Consider the following 20,430-nt stretch of genomic DNA (forward strand, 5'->3'; position numbering starts at 1 on the left):
CGCTCTTTCCTTTATTTTCCAGTTTTTTCCATTTCTTTCCATTATTCTCTTTTCCTTTCTTCAGTCACTTTTGTTTTGTCTTTTTCAACTTTCCTTCTCCTATTCCTTCTCCTTATTCCAAGAACTTTTTTTTCTCTTCTTTAATTCCTTTCTCATAATTTCACCTTGATTTTCTCACCACGTATTTTTTTTTAAGTATGCTTTTTTTTTATTTCTTCTCCTTTTTTCTTTTTCTATGCATGAATTTGCTATTTGATTTATGTTTTCTTTTCCATTTTCTAATCATGTTTGTCTTATCTTGAAATATTTTCCTTTTTTTCCTCTCCAGTTTTGATTACAAGTATTTTCCCAACAGTTTCTCTCCCTTTTCCAACATTGTTTACATCATTAAAGTATTATCGCAGTCACTCTTCTTCTTCCAGTCACTTTTGATCTTACAAACACCATAACCTCAACTCATTTAAAAGGGAGATTTCAAGACATTTGTCCCATTCCCTTGGCTAACTCTCTCAACCCTATTGGGGAACTGGCATCTCAGTGGCCTTTTATGTTTAGTCATCCTTTTATTGCCCTTGGCCAGGTTTCTCCTCTTACATAAAGGATTTCGTTACATAATTTCACTGCACCAACTCTTAAACCCTTCAGCACCATGACGCGTTTTCATTTTCAGTTTGCTTACTATTTGGTGATTTTATACAGCTTCAGAAACTTATGTGGGGATTATAATAGTGATGCTTCTGGCCATTAATCTTCCAACCTCCATTGACCCTTCCTAATGCAAATAAAAATCGTCTAATCATACAAAAACACATGGTAAAATTGCGTCGCAGTAATGAAGGAGTTAAACACACTACTGCATCCTTCACTCACTCACCCCTCACATCTTCTTCTCCCACTTCTGCAGGAGGACGACGACTGGGCGTTCGTAGCAATGGTCCTGGATCGTCTGCTGCTGTGGATCTTCGGCTTCACTTCGGTTCTGGGGACGATCATCATTTTATTCGAGTCGCCCTTCCTGTACGACTCCACCTCCCCCATTGATATGTTGTACAGCAAAGTTGGGCAGCAAATGTTCCAACAGGACGTAACTGATCTGTAGAGGAGGAGGTTTGCTAGGGGGTTGTTTTGGTATGTGTGTGTGTGCGTAAGGGAGTGAGTGTCTGTGTGTGTGTGTGTGTGTGTGTGTGTGTGTGTGTGTGTGTGTGTGTGTGTGTGTGTGTGTGTTGGTTAGATCAGATCGCTGTGTGCTTCTTCATGTATCCTATTCCTCGTCCTTATCTCCTTTTCCTCCTTCTCCTCCTCCTCCTCCTCCTCCTCCTCCTCCTCCTCCTCCCAGTCGCGTTTAAGGTTTATACTCGTATCGCTCAATTATCCGATAGGTAAGTGTGTGTGTGTGTGTGTGTGTGTGTGTGTGTGTGTGTGTGTGTGTGTGTGTGTGTGTGTGTGTGTGTGTGTGTGCACGTCTTTAGGCTGCAGTCATATTTGTACAGGCTTTTGTACGTAAACCATGAGAAATGTTACTTTGTTTGTTAGTCATCCTCCCTCCCGTGTGTGTGTGTGTGTGTGTGTGTGTGTGTGTGTGTGTGTGTGTGTGTGTGTGTGTGTGTGTGTGTGTGTGTGTGTGTGTGTGTGTCATTAGCGATAGGTGAAGAATCTAATGAATACACGAACTTTCAGAAACAAGAAGGTAAAATATAGTGAAATAATCGTATTGCCAGTTGAAAAGGAAGGTTGTGGTGGACTTTAGGAAGCTAGTAAACATAAGGAAGATAAAAAGAAACGTTAAAAATTTCTCAGTAATTTTTCATCCACTTCTCTGACTGAAGATATTGTAATGTTTGGATGTGGAAAAGCTTCACGTCACATCCACTCACACTTTTTCACAGCTTCTCTTATCCAGCACAGCCTTCCATTAGTGCCAAAAGTGAGTGCCAAGTGAACAAGTGGTGCCAAGAACAATGAGAACACTACCTGAACCTGTCCTTACCTGTTAATTGGTGTTGTGAGGCAGGTGTGTTGGGTCTCCACAAACAGGGCGATTACTGACCCATCGAAGTGAACAGGTGTGATTAGCAGAACACTTGTTGAAGGAACTTACCTATGTTACCTGTTATCGAGGTGTGAAAGAGGTAATTTGTGTGGTTTACCTGTGGGAGAAAGTGGTTAATTAGTGGCGTTACCTGTGTTGTTGTGGGCGCAGGTGAAAAATGTGAGTGTTGTGTTGTGGAAGACGAAATGTTGAGTTGTGTTGTCAGTCTTCTCTGTGTTACTGATGACAAGGAAAAGAAAATCAGTGTTTCTTATATACAAAATAGTAAAAAACTTGCCATTTATACCCCGAATTATGGAACAAAGTACAAGACGCAACACAAAACTGACCCTGCAGGAAGAACAACACCAAGAACAACCAGAACAACAAGAACAACAACTCACAACCACACAAACTGATGAAGAACAATGATAATTAATAACATCCATAGCAGCAGCTGCCAAACTATTTATAAGAACATGGCATTCAGTTTCAAGTTAAGGTCTTTTACTTCTCCCCCTTCAATGGTGCTTTGTTGATCTGTAGCTGCTGCCCTCCGCTTCCCCTGACTCTCCCCCCCCCCTACGCTGCCACTCGCCCTCCCTAGCAGTAGTGACAACATTGAAACAGGAAGAAGTACAGTGCCCGTGTCCGTGTATATAGATTTGTGTTGGTCTTTGTCTCTTTGCTCTTTTCTTGGGGACTTTTTAGCTTTGCGTTTGAGTTGGTTATTTTCTTTTTTTTCCTTCGTTTTTTTTCATTTTCATTTTTTGTCATTAGTTCTTTTTCTTTCTTTCTATTTCGTTTATTTGATTTTCTCCTTTCTCTTTCATTTTTTTCTTTCCTTGTTTTTTTTTCAATATTCCATTTCCTTTCTTTTTACGTTCTTTTTTTCTTTGATTCTTTGAACCTTTTTTCTATTTTCTTTTTATCTACTGTTTTATTCGTTTCTTTCTTCCTACCTTTACTTTTTCTTTGCTTTTTTCTTTCCTTCCTATATTTTATATAGTAAACCTTTCCTTTTGATCTAATTTTCCTTTACTTAAATATTCCTTCATTTCTTTCATCTTTTATGTTTTTTTTTCATTTTTGTATCCTGAAAAAACTTCACTCAATTTCTACTCTCTTTTCCTTTACTTATTTCCATCTCTCCTTCTTTCCTTCCTTAAGTTTGCAAATCTTACTGCTTTCCTTTCATCTTCCTTCCAGTCTTCCTTCCTTAAACCTAAACCTGGAAACTAAATACGATCTGTGTACTACTGTTTACAATCTGTGTAACTACTAATACTGTAACAACCCTTTGATTACGAGGGACACTGCCTGTAGGTGACTGGAGAGCTTATGCAGTGAATCAGAGCTTAGTGTGCCAGAAAAAACCCACGTTGATTGGTCACCGCGTCACCTTTTCATTAAGAACCAGCCAATGGGAAGCTAGTTCTTACTGTTCCAAATGTCAAGCGTGTGTTTCCATTGGCTCGTTGTCATTTCCGTGGTTTTTCAATGGATATGTGTAAGAGAGGGAAGGAGAATTGGTTACTTTACTGTGGTAGGTGATTATTAATAGTGAGGGAGTGTCCAGGTGTGAAGAATTAAGGCCAGGTGTGGTGTGGTACTCATTTAGAAGCTCAAGTATTTTTGTATCTATGAAGCATCTTAGAAGCCTCGATTTTCTCTTTTAGCAATGCCCTCGCTTTCCTCTGTGTGTGTGTGTGTGTGTGTGTGTGTGTGTGTGTGTGTGTGTGTGTGTGTGTGTGTGTGTGTGTGTGTGTGTGTGTGTTAATTGTACATACAGTTGTTGCGTGCACAGGTGTGGGTGTAGGGTTGGAGGACACATGTGGCGCAGGTGTGGAATGCAGGTGTGTTGGGGCTTCACATGTGTTACGTCAAATAGATATCAAAATAAACCATGAATCAAATGTTGCTTGTTTGTTGACGTGACGTGACGTGATGTGACGTGACGAGGAGATGAGACGCTGATGTGCTCGCAATCTTTACGTTATCTTTATTGTTAGTCGTTTGAATTCCCTGTATATTTTGTATTCATGTGTATGTATAAAAAAAAACAAGAGGAAGAAGAAGAATATAATACATGTAATTGTGTGCATTCCTAAGTCCCTGTTTGATTATATACAACAAAGTGTATGATTTGAATTGTATATCTGCTTGTAGGAACTTTATTACCGCATCTATTAAAAACTGGTTCTAGAGATAATGATTATATAAGTCATGCAGCACATATATTCACTCCGTTGTATGATTTAGCTGCTGTTATTCACTATTATTCATTGCAGTGTATGGAATGAAGGAAAGATGTTAAGGGAGAGAGTTGAATTTCCCACAAAGATACAAAGGGTTAGTTCAGTTGTTGCTTGCGATCGTCACGTGTTTACAGGTAGCGTGACGCAGGTGCTGTAGTGCGCTGCTGTAATGTAGAGACCTCCCCTCCCCCCTCCAGCCCTCCATCCCGCCCCCCGTCCCTCCTTCTCCCTCCGTTTCTCCCCTTTTTATTTCCAGCTCTATTCACTAAAAGCTTTCCTTATCTCCTCCTCTTCGGCGTGTTTGTGTGTAAATCTCTCTCTCTCTCTCTCTCTCTCTCTCTCTCTCTCTCTCTCTCATCTCTTTGTTTTCTTCAATATATTTAGTTTTTCCACTTTTTTTATTGATTTTATTTGTCACTAATTGATAGATGAAACTTCTTTCCTGACGTGTTTGTGTGTGTGTGTGTGTGTGTGTGTGTGTGTGTGTGTGTGTGTGTGTGTGTTCTTTCTCTTCCTTCCTTTTCCTTTACTTTCTCTTGTATTCCTTCCTCTTCCTTCTTTGTATTCCGTTACCTCACCCTAATATTGTCCTTCCTTCTCAAATGTAGCTTCTCTTCTTTCCTCCTTTCTTTCTTTCTTCTTTCCTTCATTCCTTCTTTCCTTCCTTTCTTTCCTCCTTTTTTCCTTCCCTCACGCTAAAGCTTCTCTCTGTAAGTTGCTGATGTTTAGTGTTATCCTCCTCCTCCTCCTTCTCCTCCTCCTCCTCCTCCTCCTCCTCCTCCTCCTCCTCCTCCTCCTCCTCCTCCTCCTCCTCCTCCTCTTCTTCATCCTCCTACACAAATAGCCTATAGGTATGTTATTTTGGGTCTTTCTTTGTGTTGTTTTTTTCTGTTTTTCTTCCTCCTACTCCTCCTCCTCCTCTTCCTCCTCCTCTTCCTCCTCTTCCCCCTCCTCCCTATTTTTTCTTCTTTCCTTACTCGTTTTTTACTACTATTACCATCTTTTCTACCTTCTTCTTCTTCTTCTTCTTCTTCTTCTTCTTCTTCTTCTTCTTCTTCTTCTATCATCATCACGTCTCTTGAATTTCATCTTTCTTAATCATATTTCCCCTCACCCTCTCCTTTATTTTCCCCTTCTTCTTTCAATCTACCCTATCTTTTCCTCTTCCCCTTTTTCCTTACCTCTTTCTTTCCCCCTTTTCTTGCCAGCCCACTGCCTCCATCTTCATCTTTCCAACCCGCTCATCTTTCCTATCCTCTTTTTAATCTTCCCTCTCGTCTCTGTCCATCACTCCCTTCCCTTCACCGCGCCCAGAATAGATAAGCAATCGCCAATTGTTATATTTGCCGGTAAAAACTAATAATTCGGCTACTTTGAAATGTTGTTTTAGATATCAATGTAATAAAGAGAAAAGTTTTTTATCACCTGGCCTTGTTTTAATTGCCAATATCTCTTCATGTTGGTGTTTGTACGTGTCTGAGTGATGTTTTGGTCTGTTTGCTTACTGTGTTTGTTTGTTTGGCTTGTGTATGTTTATTTGGGTCTTTTATTGCCTTGGTGTATGTTTGTGTTTGTGTGTTTGCTTTATTCATTGTTGGTTTCATTGTTTGTTGTGTTATTGTGTGTGTTTATGGTTTTATTGGTGTTTTTGTTTGGTTCGTGTTTCGGTTCGCTTCCTAACGTGATTTCCTTCCGTGTTTTAATTGTTTAATCTTCGCCCAGAGTCTGTTTTTTAATTACTTCGTTCATGTTTCCTATTTTAACCTTTGCGTATCTCGTTTTATATATAGTTTTGCTTTTTATGTGTTTTTGACTGTATTTATTTATTTAAGTTGTTGTTCTTCTTAATTATTCTTTTAGTTTTTTCATAGTATATTTTTTTGCAGGTTTTGTTTTGTTTTTTAGTGTTTTTGTAATTATTCTTACATTTTATCTTTGCTTCTTTCAATTTTGGTTTTTATAGTATTTATTTTACATTATTTTTGCATCTTGACATTTTTATATATTCTCTTTGCAATTTTTTACTTAACTTTTTCATTGCTTTTCCTTTTTTGATGCTTTTTAATTTCTGTCTGTGGTAACTTTTGTAATTTCCACTTTTCCCAATTTTGCTTTCTGTACATTTTATTTTTGGGTGTCTAACTTTCATCATTTCTCGATTATCCAAAGTTTTATATTTGATAACATTTGTAATTGCATATTTTCCAGTTTTGATATTTTAAACTTTTCCAATTACCTGTGTCTTCAGTTATCAAGTTCTTTTATGGCTTTTTTATAATGATTTTAAGCTTGTTTCTTATTTTTGCTGCAGCTTCATTATTTACTTTTGTGTTTTGCTTATATTTACTAGCAATTTGGAAGGGACAAGTACAAAGCAAGTTACTGTTTATTTATCTTTATTCTTACACGCTTGCATGATTTTTTTCGTTGTGTTTGCTTTCAGACTGACTGGAATCATAAAACAGGGGAGAATGTCAGAAAATGGCAGAAAAAGTTACCCCATGCAACAGAAAACGGAGTGGTGGACGTGACACAGTGGCGGAGAACAGGTGAGTGAGTCCACTGGCAGGTGTGTGGAGAACAGTTGCTCTGACAGGTATGGCAATGACTAGAATTTTTTTTTTTTTTATATCGTTCAGGATTATCTTTGAGTTATTTTCGTATGTATTCTTAGTTACTTGAATCTACCAAACATTTAAGTCTGACTGGTTTAAATGCTGACTGGAACTTTTGGTTAACATTTTTATTGATATATTTTTACTCGTATTTGTCAAGTATTTAAATTAATCTTTATTTTCTAAAAGGTAAACAAACACTACTAAAACCCACACTTATATACGAAAGGTTTATTTTATCTTACTTACAATTATTTCATTTATTTTATCTATTATTTTTACAGTGTATATTGATTTTTCTTTCCTTCTATCCATCACCTATCAATAACGAAGCTGTTTTTCCTAATGGCAAAAAAAAAATAAAATAAAACATGCATAAGATCAACAAGCATACGTACAATCTATAAAATGTCATCATCTTATTGTTACCACATGTGTATATGTTAAAATTTTCTTTGTTTTTTCTATCAAACACTTTGATTAATCTTTTATGTTTTTTTTTATAATGATTTAAGTTCGTTTCTTATTTTTGCTGCAGCTTCGTTATTTACTTTTGTGTCTGGCTTATATTTACTAGCAATTTGGGAGGAACAAGTACAAAGCAAGTTACTGTTTATTTATATTTATTCTTCTTAGTTTTAAAGGCAAGCGAAACACACACATAAGATCGACAGCCATTTATTGCGGTCTCGATACAAATATAGTATATACACCAATACCACTGAATAGACTTTTTTGTCGTCTGACTGTGGAGAGATAGCCACTAAGACCCGTGAAGAGAGAAGGTGGGGAGACTAGCAGAGGGGAAAATATAAGCTAAGATATTGAAATCAGACAGTGAAAGTAAAGAGACAGACACCAAAACCCGTGAAAGGAGGAGGAGACTAGCTAGAGGGAAAATATAAGCCAATGAAATTATTAAGGACAGAAATAGATCAATGGACACTGAAATCCGTCAAGGGAGAATGAAGGAGACTAGTTAATGCATTGAAACTAAGCATGAAGTGAAGATTTGAAGACAGTGAAACTAGACAGACACGTTAAGAGAAAGAATATAATAGCAAAGGGAAACATACAAGCTAAAGTGATGAAATATTGACCTAGAAGTGAAGGAAAACTAACAAAGGGAAACACGTAAGCTAGGACACTGAAATTAGCGAACATGAAGGATAGAGGACAGTGACATTAGATAGGCAAGACCCGGAAAGAGGTGGAGGAAACTATTAAAGAGAAAATGTAAGCTGTGTAAGTGAAATTGAGATTGAAAAAGAATGTTGAAGAGTGAAAGTAGAGGGAAGGTGGAGGGGAAGACAATCAAAGAGAAATGTAAGTTAGGTTATTAAAATGATTGAGTTTGAAGAGAGAATAGAGATAGTTTGTCCTATATCACTCATAACATAAACAGATTACCATTAATGATACTGGTCAGGAAATGTACATATTGTCTTGGGTTATTTGTGTTTGATGGGAAAAGAAGGAAATGAACCACAAAATACTGAAATTGAAATACGAACTGCTAGTAGGGATATTTGGGGATGTGTCCTGGAAGCGAAGGTTCAAAAATATGCCATGAAATAAAAGTTAGGTTGTAGATAAAGTAACAAAGTAAAAAAAAAGATACATTTCATATATTTGTAATGAAAAAGAACGTAAAATATCCCACGAAATATACGTAAGTTACAAGAGAACGTATGTACTACAATATTTTTTTTTTTTTGTGTGTGTATTTAAAAAGGAAGGAAAAGATTTAATTCATACCATAATTTAATACCCAAAAGTTAATTAAGATAAAAGTTAGAAGGGTTAATGTAATTGTGTTTTGACACGTGTTTGAAATGAAAAGTTGCAAATAATCCCAGAAAAAAAACTTAAATTGCAAAGGAATATATGAACAAGAAATGGGAGATTTTTTAACGTGTTTGGAAGAGGACAAAAAATCATTAAACAAAAGATACAAGGAAGAATATATGGACACGTTTTTTTGAGAGTCTAAGGGGTGAAAAAGTTTAAAATCATCCCAAAACTATAATACAAATTACAAGGGAAAACTTTGCAACAAGAATCTCAGGTTTAAAACACGGTATTATTCTGTTATTATTATATATACAACTTTTTTTATTTATTATTTGAAGGTTAATGACAAAGGAACCACAATTAATGATCATGAGGAGTCAGGAAGCTTCGAGTGTTTCCAGATGAGTTCGTACAGGTAACAACGACGGGTGAGCGAAACACTGAGGACAGGTGTAGGGTTGTAGTTATGGGCACTGGTTTTGATTTCACAGTACAACGTTGCTTTCCATTTATTATCGTCTTGGGTCCGGAAATGAAAGGGTTGTGAGGCCGGAAAATGTTGTAGAGCGAGAGTTGTAGTTTTATTTATTATTTATTTATTTTTTAAGGTTTTGAGACAACATTCTTTACTCGTGTTTATAAATAGAAACATTTATTTGAATATTCTGCACTGTATTTTCCTCTTTTCTTCCTTTCTCTCATAATTTGCTATACTTTTACATTCAGTAATAAAGGAAATAACTGCTCATTCCTTTCCTTGTGTTTAAAAATGGGAGTGTCTTTTTTTCATGGTGTACTGTACTTTATCTTTTTTTTCTTTTATAGTTTTGTACCTCACGAGAAAATTCCATGAAAATAAAAAAAAAATTAGACAGTAGTTTTCCTCGTACTGTAAAAAGAGAAATACAGTTGTTTTTTCTCCGAGTGTTGATGTTCCGTAAAAAGTTCTTTGGCACAAGTTTTTCTTTCCTATAAATGCAACACGCGTGAACATTTCATAAAGTGGAAATGAAAAAGAGGAAAAGTCGTTGTTTCCTGGAACTTCAAAATGGAAACTGTATCATTGTTTTACGTTTTGATAATAAAATTCTATACTCTTTCTTTTTTCACTTCTTTTTTTTTCTGCTGTACTATTTCATTACGCGTGAAACTCCCACACAAAACACGAGTAGAGAAACACTCGCATCTCTCACTGTAGCAACACTTCCCGGCCTCAGTTAGCAGCTTACACAGACCAGGATTCTTTCAACACTTAGTTCCCTCACCACCAATACTTCCAGAAGCCACAGCAGTAATTACTCGGGTTCTTAGTAATATTTCCCTCAATAACAATACACTTCCTTCGCTAAACTATCACCAGAACCTTGAAAACACCTTTGGAGAACCAGAAGAACTTGCACAAGAGGCTGTCGAAAGTAGAGGCTGCTGAGGCGTCAAAATGTTGAGGAATTTGACCTGTAGACGCTTGGGAGTTCCTTGTCTCGACTTCACAGAAAATGTGATGATAGAAAATGTGTAACAAAAATGGAGGAAGGAACTTTAGGAGGGCTGTCCGAGCACCTCCTGCTAATCTACAAGTCTCTATCTTAGGAAGCGGGTTTTTGGCGGCTTTAGGAGGACTTTCTTACGGTTTACCTGTTCGGGAGAGATTGTCCCCCTGTATCTGTACCTCCCCGAGTGAGAGTTATCGATATCTGGCGCCACTGAGACAAAAAAAGATAAAGAAAGGAGTTTAAAGTGCAAAGAAGATAAGCTTTAAAAGTTTTTGAATAACTACGAAGAAAAGTTAAGAAAAGTAATCAATATCTGACGCCATAGAATACAAAGACGATGAGAAGAAAATTCTGAAAGTAAAACATGAGGAAATTTTGGGATTTTTAAAAGACAAGGCAAAAGAAGTGAAAGATCTTAAAAGGAAAAGTAGGAAAATGTGTTTTTTTAAAACCTGAGGTAAACAATAGAAAAGGAAAGGATTCTAAAGGAGAAAAAAATATAAATTTTGGAGGGCAAAGGACGATAGGTGAGGAAAATATGAGAATTGGAGGATTTTGAAGGACGAGGGAGAGGTGATGGGAAGAGGAAAGAATGGCTGTATTTTAAAGAGGAGGAAGAGGGAGAGGGGAGGAATATAAAAGATGGAGAAAAGAAGAAACAAGGATTTTATTGGATAGAAATGGAAAGGTGAGGGTAAAGAAGAAAGTAAAGGATTTTTAAGAAAGAAAAGAGGAAGGGGGATGAAAAGATAAAGAATGAGAAAGGAGCCTCGGATGCAAACTGTAGAAAATAGGAAAAAAGAAGTAAAATGAAAGGGAAGATTAAGATAAGTAATATGTACGGAAATGAGAGCCAGGATAAAAGACGGGAGAGTAGTGGAATAAAAAAGGTAATAAAGGAAATGTAGATAACAGAAGGGAAGGCAAGACAAGGGAGACATTGTATAGGAAATCTGTAGGTAGACAAACTCTGAATATATTGCACGTTGTATGTTGTGTGAGGGGCTTGAGCAATATTGGCCCGAGTGTATTAGGGTCACAAGACGCGTGAATATTCTCCCTCTCTTCAGCACAACGAGACTGAAGTAGTGGGCAAATATGCGACTAATCTGAACCGCTCTTCAAATTGGGTTCTTGATCAAATACAGGAGACTGAAGTGTGTTAGCATTCCGGATTCGTTTTCTTAAGTGTTTTCTCATTGGGTCTACTTTGTAATGGTTATGATTCAAGTTCTCATTGGTATTTTCCCGTTGATGGCATAGAATTCTTGAACTTATCCTTAAAATCTCCATCTGATATTATATTATGAATCACTGTTCAAATATATCTTATTTTCTAAAGGACACTGATCATTTGTCAAATTTTCAAACGTATTTTTTCCATTTGACGGCTCAGAATTCTCGTCAAAATGTCTAGAATCATTAACTGTATTTAAAAACCTCATCTGGCCATTGTTCTTTCATTGTTGTTATTTTTCAAAGGTTACAGACGATTAAATGAGTTCTCGTGGGTGTTCTTCGTACTGAGTGTGCTAATTCTTGTCAAACAGCCACTGGAATCTTGAAAGCATCCTTAAAAACACTTTCTGGAATCGTACTCTTAGAACTGTATTCCAATAAAGGTTATTTTTTCAAAGGCCACAGGTTATGAGCAGAACGTTTGGTAATACATTCCCCGGTGGTTTGGTTCAAGATAAATTGAGAAATAGTAACTTCTTTATCGCTGGACATCCACTTTCTACTACTTGACTCCCTCATAGAAATTATTCGTAGAAAGTTGGTTTACGTATGATCTCTTATGTGGCGATCGTTAATATAGATCTGTGTGTTCTAGTCTCGAGAAACCACTCCAGTAAATGGACGTGAATAATTTATGAGTCATTTGATTGTTGTAATGGCTCTCTGTTATAACTCGGGATATTCATTATAAGAAAATGGAGGGAAAAATATTGTTCGTTTATCTTAAGATCAGTTAATATTATAGTCTCTAATAAAAGTATGTCCGTTTGGTTTATATTTCTGTCATTTGAGTCTTTTCTGGTGACTCATATTGACTCTAGTATTCGCCTCATGACTTGTAGTTTTATCAATTTTTTTTCCTTATAAGTAACAAGATGCCAAATTACTTAATGTTTCTGTCACTCTAGTGTGTAGTGGTGATACATGTTGACTTTCACTACAGTTAGGACCTACTGAGCTTGATAGTGTAGTAAACGTATCTATTTTGTTCGCAATGTCGCTACTGGAGTTTATAATGTTGACAGGTATTGACTCTTGACTCTGTGATCATGCAGTATTAGTCTTCTTATTGTCTCGTCCACTTATTGAAAAAGGAGAAAGGAAACGCATCATTTAGTCCACGATGTCGCCAGTGGAGTCCGTAATGGTGGCACATATTGACTGTTAGTGACTATGTTGTCTAATATTACTCTCCTTATTGCCTCGTTCACTTATAACTAATGGGCAAGAAGTGTCTCCTCACCTGCCGTCACCTGGGCCGCGCAAACACACCTGCCGCTTATCAATATGGAGCGGCGATATGAGTGACGTGTTCGATACCTGCTATCACGCGTCACCTGCCCAAACAAAAACTTTGGTGCGCTGCGTCAAGGCGTCACGAAATATTGATATGAGTGGCGGTGATGCAATAAATGGCTGCAGAATCTGAGCCGCTAAACACTCATGGAAATTATATTGAAGAGACTTTATACGATACGCATTTGTAAGGAAAGTTGAAAAGGATGTCATTAAACACCAAGCATGATGAAAAGTGGAATCTTGTCTCAATTAGTGAAGAATGTTAGGGTACAAGAATACTTTAAAGGTATGGAGACAGTTGAAGAACGTTAATTAAATCCAGAAATCCAACAACCAAAAATTTTTAAATAGTCAAACCTTAATGTCAATTACTAAACACTGGATCACTAAAACACATCTAAATAAAACTACAAAGAACCAGAGTGACACGAAACAAACACCTGAAATCAAACAAACTAATAACAGACTGTAAATCTTATACAATTTATTCAATGTATTCAATTTATTCAAGCTAAACACACTAAAAAACACAACTCAACCCAACCACAACGCAACACTGCCACACACACCTGCTTCCTCTTCACCTGTACAACTCTAGGCTCTTGTAGCGGCAGGTGAGCTGGGCGCGCTACACAAGGTAATAGGTGACACGACGCAAGCCTGTACAGTACCTCGACCCTTCCCCTCACCTGGCAGTTTCAATCCCCAGGTACGAGGAAAAGAGAGGAAGGGACGCACGAAACAATGTCCATGTGTTTGAAAAAACGAGTTATTTACATTTCCAGAGCGGGTTTTCCTCTCTACCTGTCTTCCTGCGCTTCTACTTAATGAGGGGACCTGCGTATGGTGACTAAGACCAGTGCATTAGTCTGGTCATGCATGGGAATTACCTCTGCCTCGCCTCTGCTGTATCTCTGCCTTGTCTCTCGCTGTGTCTTCCTCCCGTAATGTCACGTTTCTTAAGCAGCGAAGTGACTGGTTTCCGTGACGCCTCAGTTACACCGCGGCGTCACGTAACAATCGTTTAACGTTTTAGCGTATTGATTTCAGTTTTGGGAAGATAAAGTAAGCATTTTTTTTTTTTGTCCTTAAGACCAAAATTGGGCACTCGTACACTCTCGCAAACACACACGCACTCACACACGCACATATACACAGGCACGCACATACTTTAAACATCTTATTTCAAACAGCAGCTTCTTTGTATAATAATGAAAGCGTAGAGGTATGATACATAGGCGTTATTATGATTAATATTATGGTTCACTAGTATAACCCTACTGACCAAAAATCCTTTAGTACCTTACCATCTAAAATACTCAAAGTGTGGCAAGCTAGGAAAACTCTCAGTACATAACTGGAAAACAAGTATCACCATTGCCTACTACAGAATGGAGAGTCTATTGAGCCTAAATATATGCCTTAGTTACCCTAAATGATGAAAGAAAACGGGAGACACATCATGGGGCGGGTGGTGGTACGGGAAGGAAAGACAAAAGGATGTATGAAAGGATGTTTGGGTAATTGTCAATGTCAGTTAGTAGCACATTGGCCTTGTCTCTCGCTTGTTGGGGCTTGTTAGGGCTTGTTAGCTTGTTCACGGACTGCTACAACCACCAAGGGGAATATAAACAAGCAGGAAAGCAAATAAATGGGTGAACACTCGTAAATTTTCAGTCTTGCACCAAAAGGAAGATGAAAAGAAAAAGTGTGGAAAAAATGGATCAGTTTCACCTTAATTCTTATCTTTCTTTGATTTTCATTTCCGCTTCAAGCACCAGATTTTTTTTTTTTCTTTTCATTAAAGCTACCATGTGTGATAGATTTGTTTATACATTTGTTTATTTCCATGTGTTTATTTATCTTTTTTTTATTCTTACTCTTAATATTACTAATAGATAAAAACGAAGGACAAAAAAAGGAAAAGAATGTAAATAAATAAAGCAGGAACTCACCGAATCACAGGAGCAAATAATGAACGAAAGCAAATATACCTGTTGAAATACAAAGTCATGCTATCAAATATCCAACAGCTGGTATTCTATGTACATAAATTTGGCCATTATTGCATCAGTGACGTGGTGGATTAAAAAAGAATTCATTGTAACTTCACTCTTGTAGCATTTCTCACTTTTTGTCAGTAAATCATTGGCTGTGAAATGACTGTATATGGCAAAGGTAGTTTTTCGTTACTAAATTAATGGGTTTTGACAGTACACAGTTTTGCGTTATTGAGTTAATGGATTTGGCTGTATATTTCGTTAAAGTTTTCCCATATTTCCACTACATGACTGTGTGTAAATTATTGTGATTCCATGGAGCTTATATTCAGGCTAAATCATTTACTTCAACGTGTCATGAATACTGCTTGCTTATAACGAACTTCTTGGTTACTTGCATGAAAAGATTGACCCCCAACGCATCGACGATCATAAACATCACTTATATTACTAAAACATGTTAAGAATCATGTACCAAAACTGACTTTAACATATAAACATCATTTGCTATTACGAAATGGTTGAATGCAAGGGAGTGTGTGCCAAGAAGCTTGTCTTTGCACGGTTTTGGAAGCTTTGGGTGTTAAGGAAATGCCGCGAAACCTTTCCTTTCCTCAAGTCCGCATTCAAGTTGAGCAGAAGCGAGCGTGTGAAGCATCGCACGCTAAAGGTAATGAAACCACAAAGGGCAGCTGTGTGTGAGGAGGTGAGCAATACGTGCCACAGCTTCACTTTGCCGAGAATATATCAAGCCCTCACTCGCGAACACTGGAGTGAAGGAGTGGCGGAGGTGGACTCTGGAGGACACAAACACTGGACAAAAGGTAAGCGTTGATCCAGTTCAGGGTTACAGCGCAATAAAGAGTGGAGTCAACACGAAAAAGGATCAGATATTGTCGATTCACTTCAAGGGCAGAATGCAACAAAAAACGGTAGTTGAAAAGAGAAAACGGATCAGAAATTTAGTCCATTCGCTTCAGAGTCAAAGCGCAACAAAAAAGGGAGTTAAAAAGAGACACGGGCACAGAACTTTTAGTCGATTCAAGGCCAAAGAAAACGGAAAACAGAAAACGGAATACTTACAATAGAAAAACTGAACCGCAAACTTGTGTAAATCTTTGAAAAGTTCAAAGCGCAACCATATAAAAGAAAAGCAGAACCTGAAAAGCAAAACTAGACCATGAAAACTCACTACACAAAAGACTCGCCCACGACAGGTAACACAGAGAGCCGTTCACAACAACGCACAACACAGGAAGAGCGGGAAGTGAGTGCGGAAGTCAGTAAGGGGCGGGAAGAGGAGAGGAAAGGAAGAGGCGTTACACAGCCGCTCACAGCATTAACTGGGGAGCGATTTGGGTGAGGTCTGACTTGAAACCTTGCCGGAACTTGCCGCAAGATGGCGCTACACTCTTTACAGATTGTGCTTGGAGGTATTGAAGGCAGTCTTGATTTCCGAGTACAGCTGGTCGATAGGCACCCGCGTGTCGTAGAGGGAGGGTGCCTGGAAGATAATGCCGCAGGTCCCCGCCACGCAGGCAATGGTAAACACCCACAGGAAGAGGCGATCCAGCACCATGGCTACGTACTTCCAATCCTGTATCACCTGTGCGGGAAGAGGCGGGAAGAACAGCGTGTACAGAGTGTGAAGGGTCAGAGGCTTGTGTGTCTAACTCCTACTCTGCTTAGTTAGTATTGTCATGAACTTAGAATGAACTTAGAGTGAGATGTGAGGCTTATATTAATTGTTATTTGATCTGGTTAGCAAGAAGTGGAGTTGGATGCCATTAGATAGTGAAGCTGAGCCCAAGGAGAGTTTGTGAACCTTTGATCCAAGACTCCATGAACTGACTGAATGATAGATCAGAACAGAAAGAAGACCAAGACACAAGGAGAAAAATTATCATTGAACTCAAAAATGCCACCATAGTCAAAGCAGAAAAGAACGAAACGAGTGAAGCAAGATTCACAAGAGATTTAAAAAGGACACTACAAGTCGTCTTCGCTTCACGTCTCTCGTTTATTCACACTTATCATTAATAGACTCCAAAATTGTGACCTGCATTCCCAAACATCTCAGCATGACCTCCACAACTTCCAACAGCCTCACATGAAAGTTATTAAGGTCTCCAAGCATGTTCCAACATCCTCAGTACAAAAACACGCATAAAAACCCGAGTAGTAATCATTGTGGCCTTTGAAAATTATCTCAAAAGGGTGAAGACGTTTAGGAATACAAACCAGTGAACTAAAATGACTCCTTGTGAGAATTATCCGCGTAAATCAGTAAATTACCCTCCAGGACAACTTTCTCCCACGACAGCCTTTGAGCAATGGACAGTTTCCAGTAGCCAATGATGCAAATACAAGAAAAATATACAGGCTCATTCTGGTATACGAAATAACACTTTTCTTTTCATTAGAGTTTGTTGTTATTGGTATAAGAGTTATTGAGTCACGACTCAACTATGATTGACAAATGAAGATAGTTTGAACAGCTGTGTAAGTTCAGAATGTCATTTTTCTCATGGGCTAGAAAAAAGATTAAAAATACGCTCACTTAGATTCCAGTCCATACATGAAGCTAAAAGGAATAATCGAAGTGTCTTGAGACTTAGAACGTAAAGAAACTAAAAGGTATACTAACTTATTTAATACTTACACCAAAAAATACATAATACACCTAAAAATATGAGTTTGGGAATCTTAGAATAATATAAACACACGATAATTTCAACTCCAAACCTGCCGAATAATTTTTCCTTAAATTTGGAAATGGAAACTGTGCATTAACCCAATTGTCCGGCATAGCTTTAAGAAATAAATAGAAAAAATGAAAACGACTGTAAAACGAGAAGCGTAAAACGGAGACGAAAAGCAGAGTCGAAAAATAAAGTAAAAATAAGAAATCTTGTGTCCCCGTGAGCCTTGAGTGACTCGCGGCCACTGCAGGGCGTTGCTGGGTGACCTTCTGAAGGGACACTGGCAGGTACACTTGGAAGGTTTGCATTTTATATTAGAAGTAAAGTCATTTTGGTATTAATTATGGTGAAAAGAAGGCCTCGGTTGTTGTTGTTTTATTTTCTTTGCTTTTTTATTTGTGTTTGAAATGTTTTTTTTATTTCCTCTTATTCCTGAAGTTTGGTGGACTGAAAAAAACTAGAAGAATGTGTCCAGATGAACGCATTTCCAGGATTTTGTGGAGTTTCGCGCCAAATTTTGTGTTTTTTTTTTTTATTCCTGAAAACAAGAATGAGCTTTGAAAAACGAAAAATTTGAAAAAAAGGAATGTGAGTCGCATTTAAAATTTCACCACTTGGTTTGATATCTTTTCTTTTTTTACTAAAATTTTCAGTTTTATATTTTTTTCTTCATTTAATTTCATCCTTCTATTTTTATTTATTCTTTCATTTATTATTTTTTCATTTATTTTCTTTCTTCACATAATTCCGAAAACTCTTAATTAAAACGATTTCCCTTTTTTTCTGGGGAAACTATTCTAGATTTTCATTTATTTATATTCCTCGAGTAGTACTTTAAATTACACATGTTTTATATACATTTCCAGTTTGTGTTAATTGGTGTGAATGCAACGTGTTATTTCCAGGTGAAAGGAGCATGCAAGGGGAGCAGGCACACACACACACACACACACACACACACACACACACACACACACACACACCCTAGTTCATATATACAAAAGACTGACAGATTTTTCAAGAAGGAGCAGACAGAGGGAAAAAGAAAGAAGTCAGGGAAAAGTATGTCAGTATTAATAGTGTGTTAATATTTAATACTCCTTTCATTCTGATCTTTGTATTCCTTTGTTTTCCTTTGCTTTCCTTTACTCTCCCTCTCTCCCCAGTCTCCCATTGTTTCCCGCACACCTCCTCACACCTCCACCATATCCCGTGATTGCGTAGTTTGGAAGACGAAAGAATTGAAAACGAGAAAAGATACATTAAACTTTTTTCATATCCTCTCCTGAAGATATTGATTCCGAGAGAGGATAAAAACTTTTGTTATGTCCCACTCAGAATGTGTTGGTGACTGTCTACGTTCAAGTTATAAAAGTGAAAATAAAAGTGAAATGTACTACTTATTTTTTAAACGTTCCGGTAATCATGTTAATTGACTGAGTTCCTGAGATAAAGTTGTCTTAATCTCGTTACATAAAAAGAAAAAAAGTATGAATGATCAGAATAAAATGCATAATGTTTTTTTTTTTCATTTCGTTTTATTTTTAATTTCTTTTTTTTCCTTTCGTTTAATATTTCGCTTGTTTCATGTTTTTTTTTCTTTTTCTGTCATTTCGTTTTATATTTAATTTCTTTAATATTTTTTTCTTCTCTTCGTTTTATATTTCACTTGTTAAATGTTTTTTTTCTTTTACATTTTTATTTTTACATTTAGTTTTACATTTAATTTCTTTTACGTCGTTTTATTTCTTTCCCAATCATTCTTTGTTTTCATTACATCAGTTTTCGAATACATAAGAACAACAACAACAACAATAATAATAATAATAATAATAATAATAATAATAATAATAATAACAATAATAATAATAACAATAAAAATAATATAAACGAGACAAATTTTCCAGTATCCAGGTATTCCAGTTCATAATTCAAGCAATAAAATGGGAGACAGAAATTCAGTCGTTGTTCAGTTGTCCGCCTCATAGTAATAACAAAATTGCAAATATGAAGACTGAGACCAAATCAGCCTGCTGTTATTTTGTGATATTTAGATTTGTAATATTAGAAAAATAGTAACTGATCAAAATTTCTAGTGTTCAGTTATCCGAATTCATAATGTAGAAATGGAATAACTGACAAAATTATCCAGTATTCCAGTAATTCACATCCACAAAAGTAGCAGAAGAAATTACAATAGCACGCCGAAATTATGTTACTCCAGTTATCCGGATTATGAACTCAAATCTGGCAATACTTACACTACAATTTTACTTAAACTATATTTATCCACTACTCCGGAAGTTCAGATCCACAAAAATAGAAAATAAAAAAAAAAGAATTTCTATCACTTCAGTTATCCGGATTATGAACAAAAATTTAAAACACTCACACCTTATTTTATTACATTTACCATATTATAAAGTATTCCAGAAATTCGGATCTGCAACGAATAAAAAAAAAATAAATAAAATAAACTAATTTCTATCACTCCAGTTATCCGGATTATGAACAAAAACTTTAAATACTCACACTGTTTTTCGGCCTAGACCATATCATCATGTATTCCGGAAATTCAGATCCACAGAAGTAAAACAAAAAAATAAGAAATAACGAAAACCGAATTTCTATCACTTCAACTATCCGGATTATGAACTAAATTTAAAACACTCACACTTTATTTTATTAATTGGACTATATTATCCAGTATTTCGAAGTTCAGATCCATAACGAATAACAAGAAAAAACAATAAAAAAAACTAAATTCTATCACTCCAGTTATCTGGATTATGAACTAAAAACTTTCAATATTCACACTGTTTTTCTGTTTATATTGTATCATCCAGTATTCCGGAAATTCAGATCCGTAAAAATAAGAGAAACAAAAAACTCATTTCAATCACTCCAATTATCCGGATTATGAACAAAAATTTAAAAGACTTAATCAATTGGACTATATTATCCAGTATTTCGGAAGTTCAGATCCATAACTAATAACAAG

The 20,430-nt window shown here is 36.6% G+C and overlaps 2 protein-coding genes across 5 annotated transcripts in view; one reads left to right on the plus strand and one right to left on the minus strand.

Moving 5' to 3' along the window:
* LOC123507454 (acetylcholine receptor subunit alpha-L1-like) overlaps positions 1-2,815 on the plus strand; it is a 231,844-nt gene extending 229,029 nt beyond the window's left edge. The window contains exon 9 of the mRNA XM_045260334.1: positions 905-2,815. Coding sequence (XP_045116269.1) covers positions 905-1,099 — 195 coding nt within the window. The 3' untranslated portion in view covers positions 1,100-2,815. The remainder of the gene's footprint in view (positions 1-904) is intronic.
* Positions 2,816-7,564: 4,749 nt separating this feature from the next.
* The window catches only part of LOC123507455 (acetylcholine receptor subunit beta-like 2), a 140,850-nt gene continuing 127,984 nt past the window's right edge, over positions 7,565-20,430 (minus strand). For 2 of the 4 annotated variants that reach the window (XM_045260336.1, XM_045260338.1), the window contains one exon: positions 7,565-16,333. In XM_045260336.1, the coding sequence (XP_045116271.1) occupies positions 16,142-16,333 (192 nt within the window). In that variant the 3' untranslated portion in view covers positions 7,565-16,141. The remainder of the gene's footprint in view (positions 16,334-20,430) is intronic. The other 2 variants (XM_045260335.1, XM_045260337.1) reach the window with 1 other exon arrangement.

This window comes from Portunus trituberculatus, chromosome 22 (genome assembly GCF_017591435.1).
Source record: "Portunus trituberculatus isolate SZX2019 chromosome 22, ASM1759143v1, whole genome shotgun sequence".
Taxonomy (NCBI): domain Eukaryota; kingdom Metazoa; phylum Arthropoda; class Malacostraca; order Decapoda; family Portunidae; genus Portunus; species Portunus trituberculatus.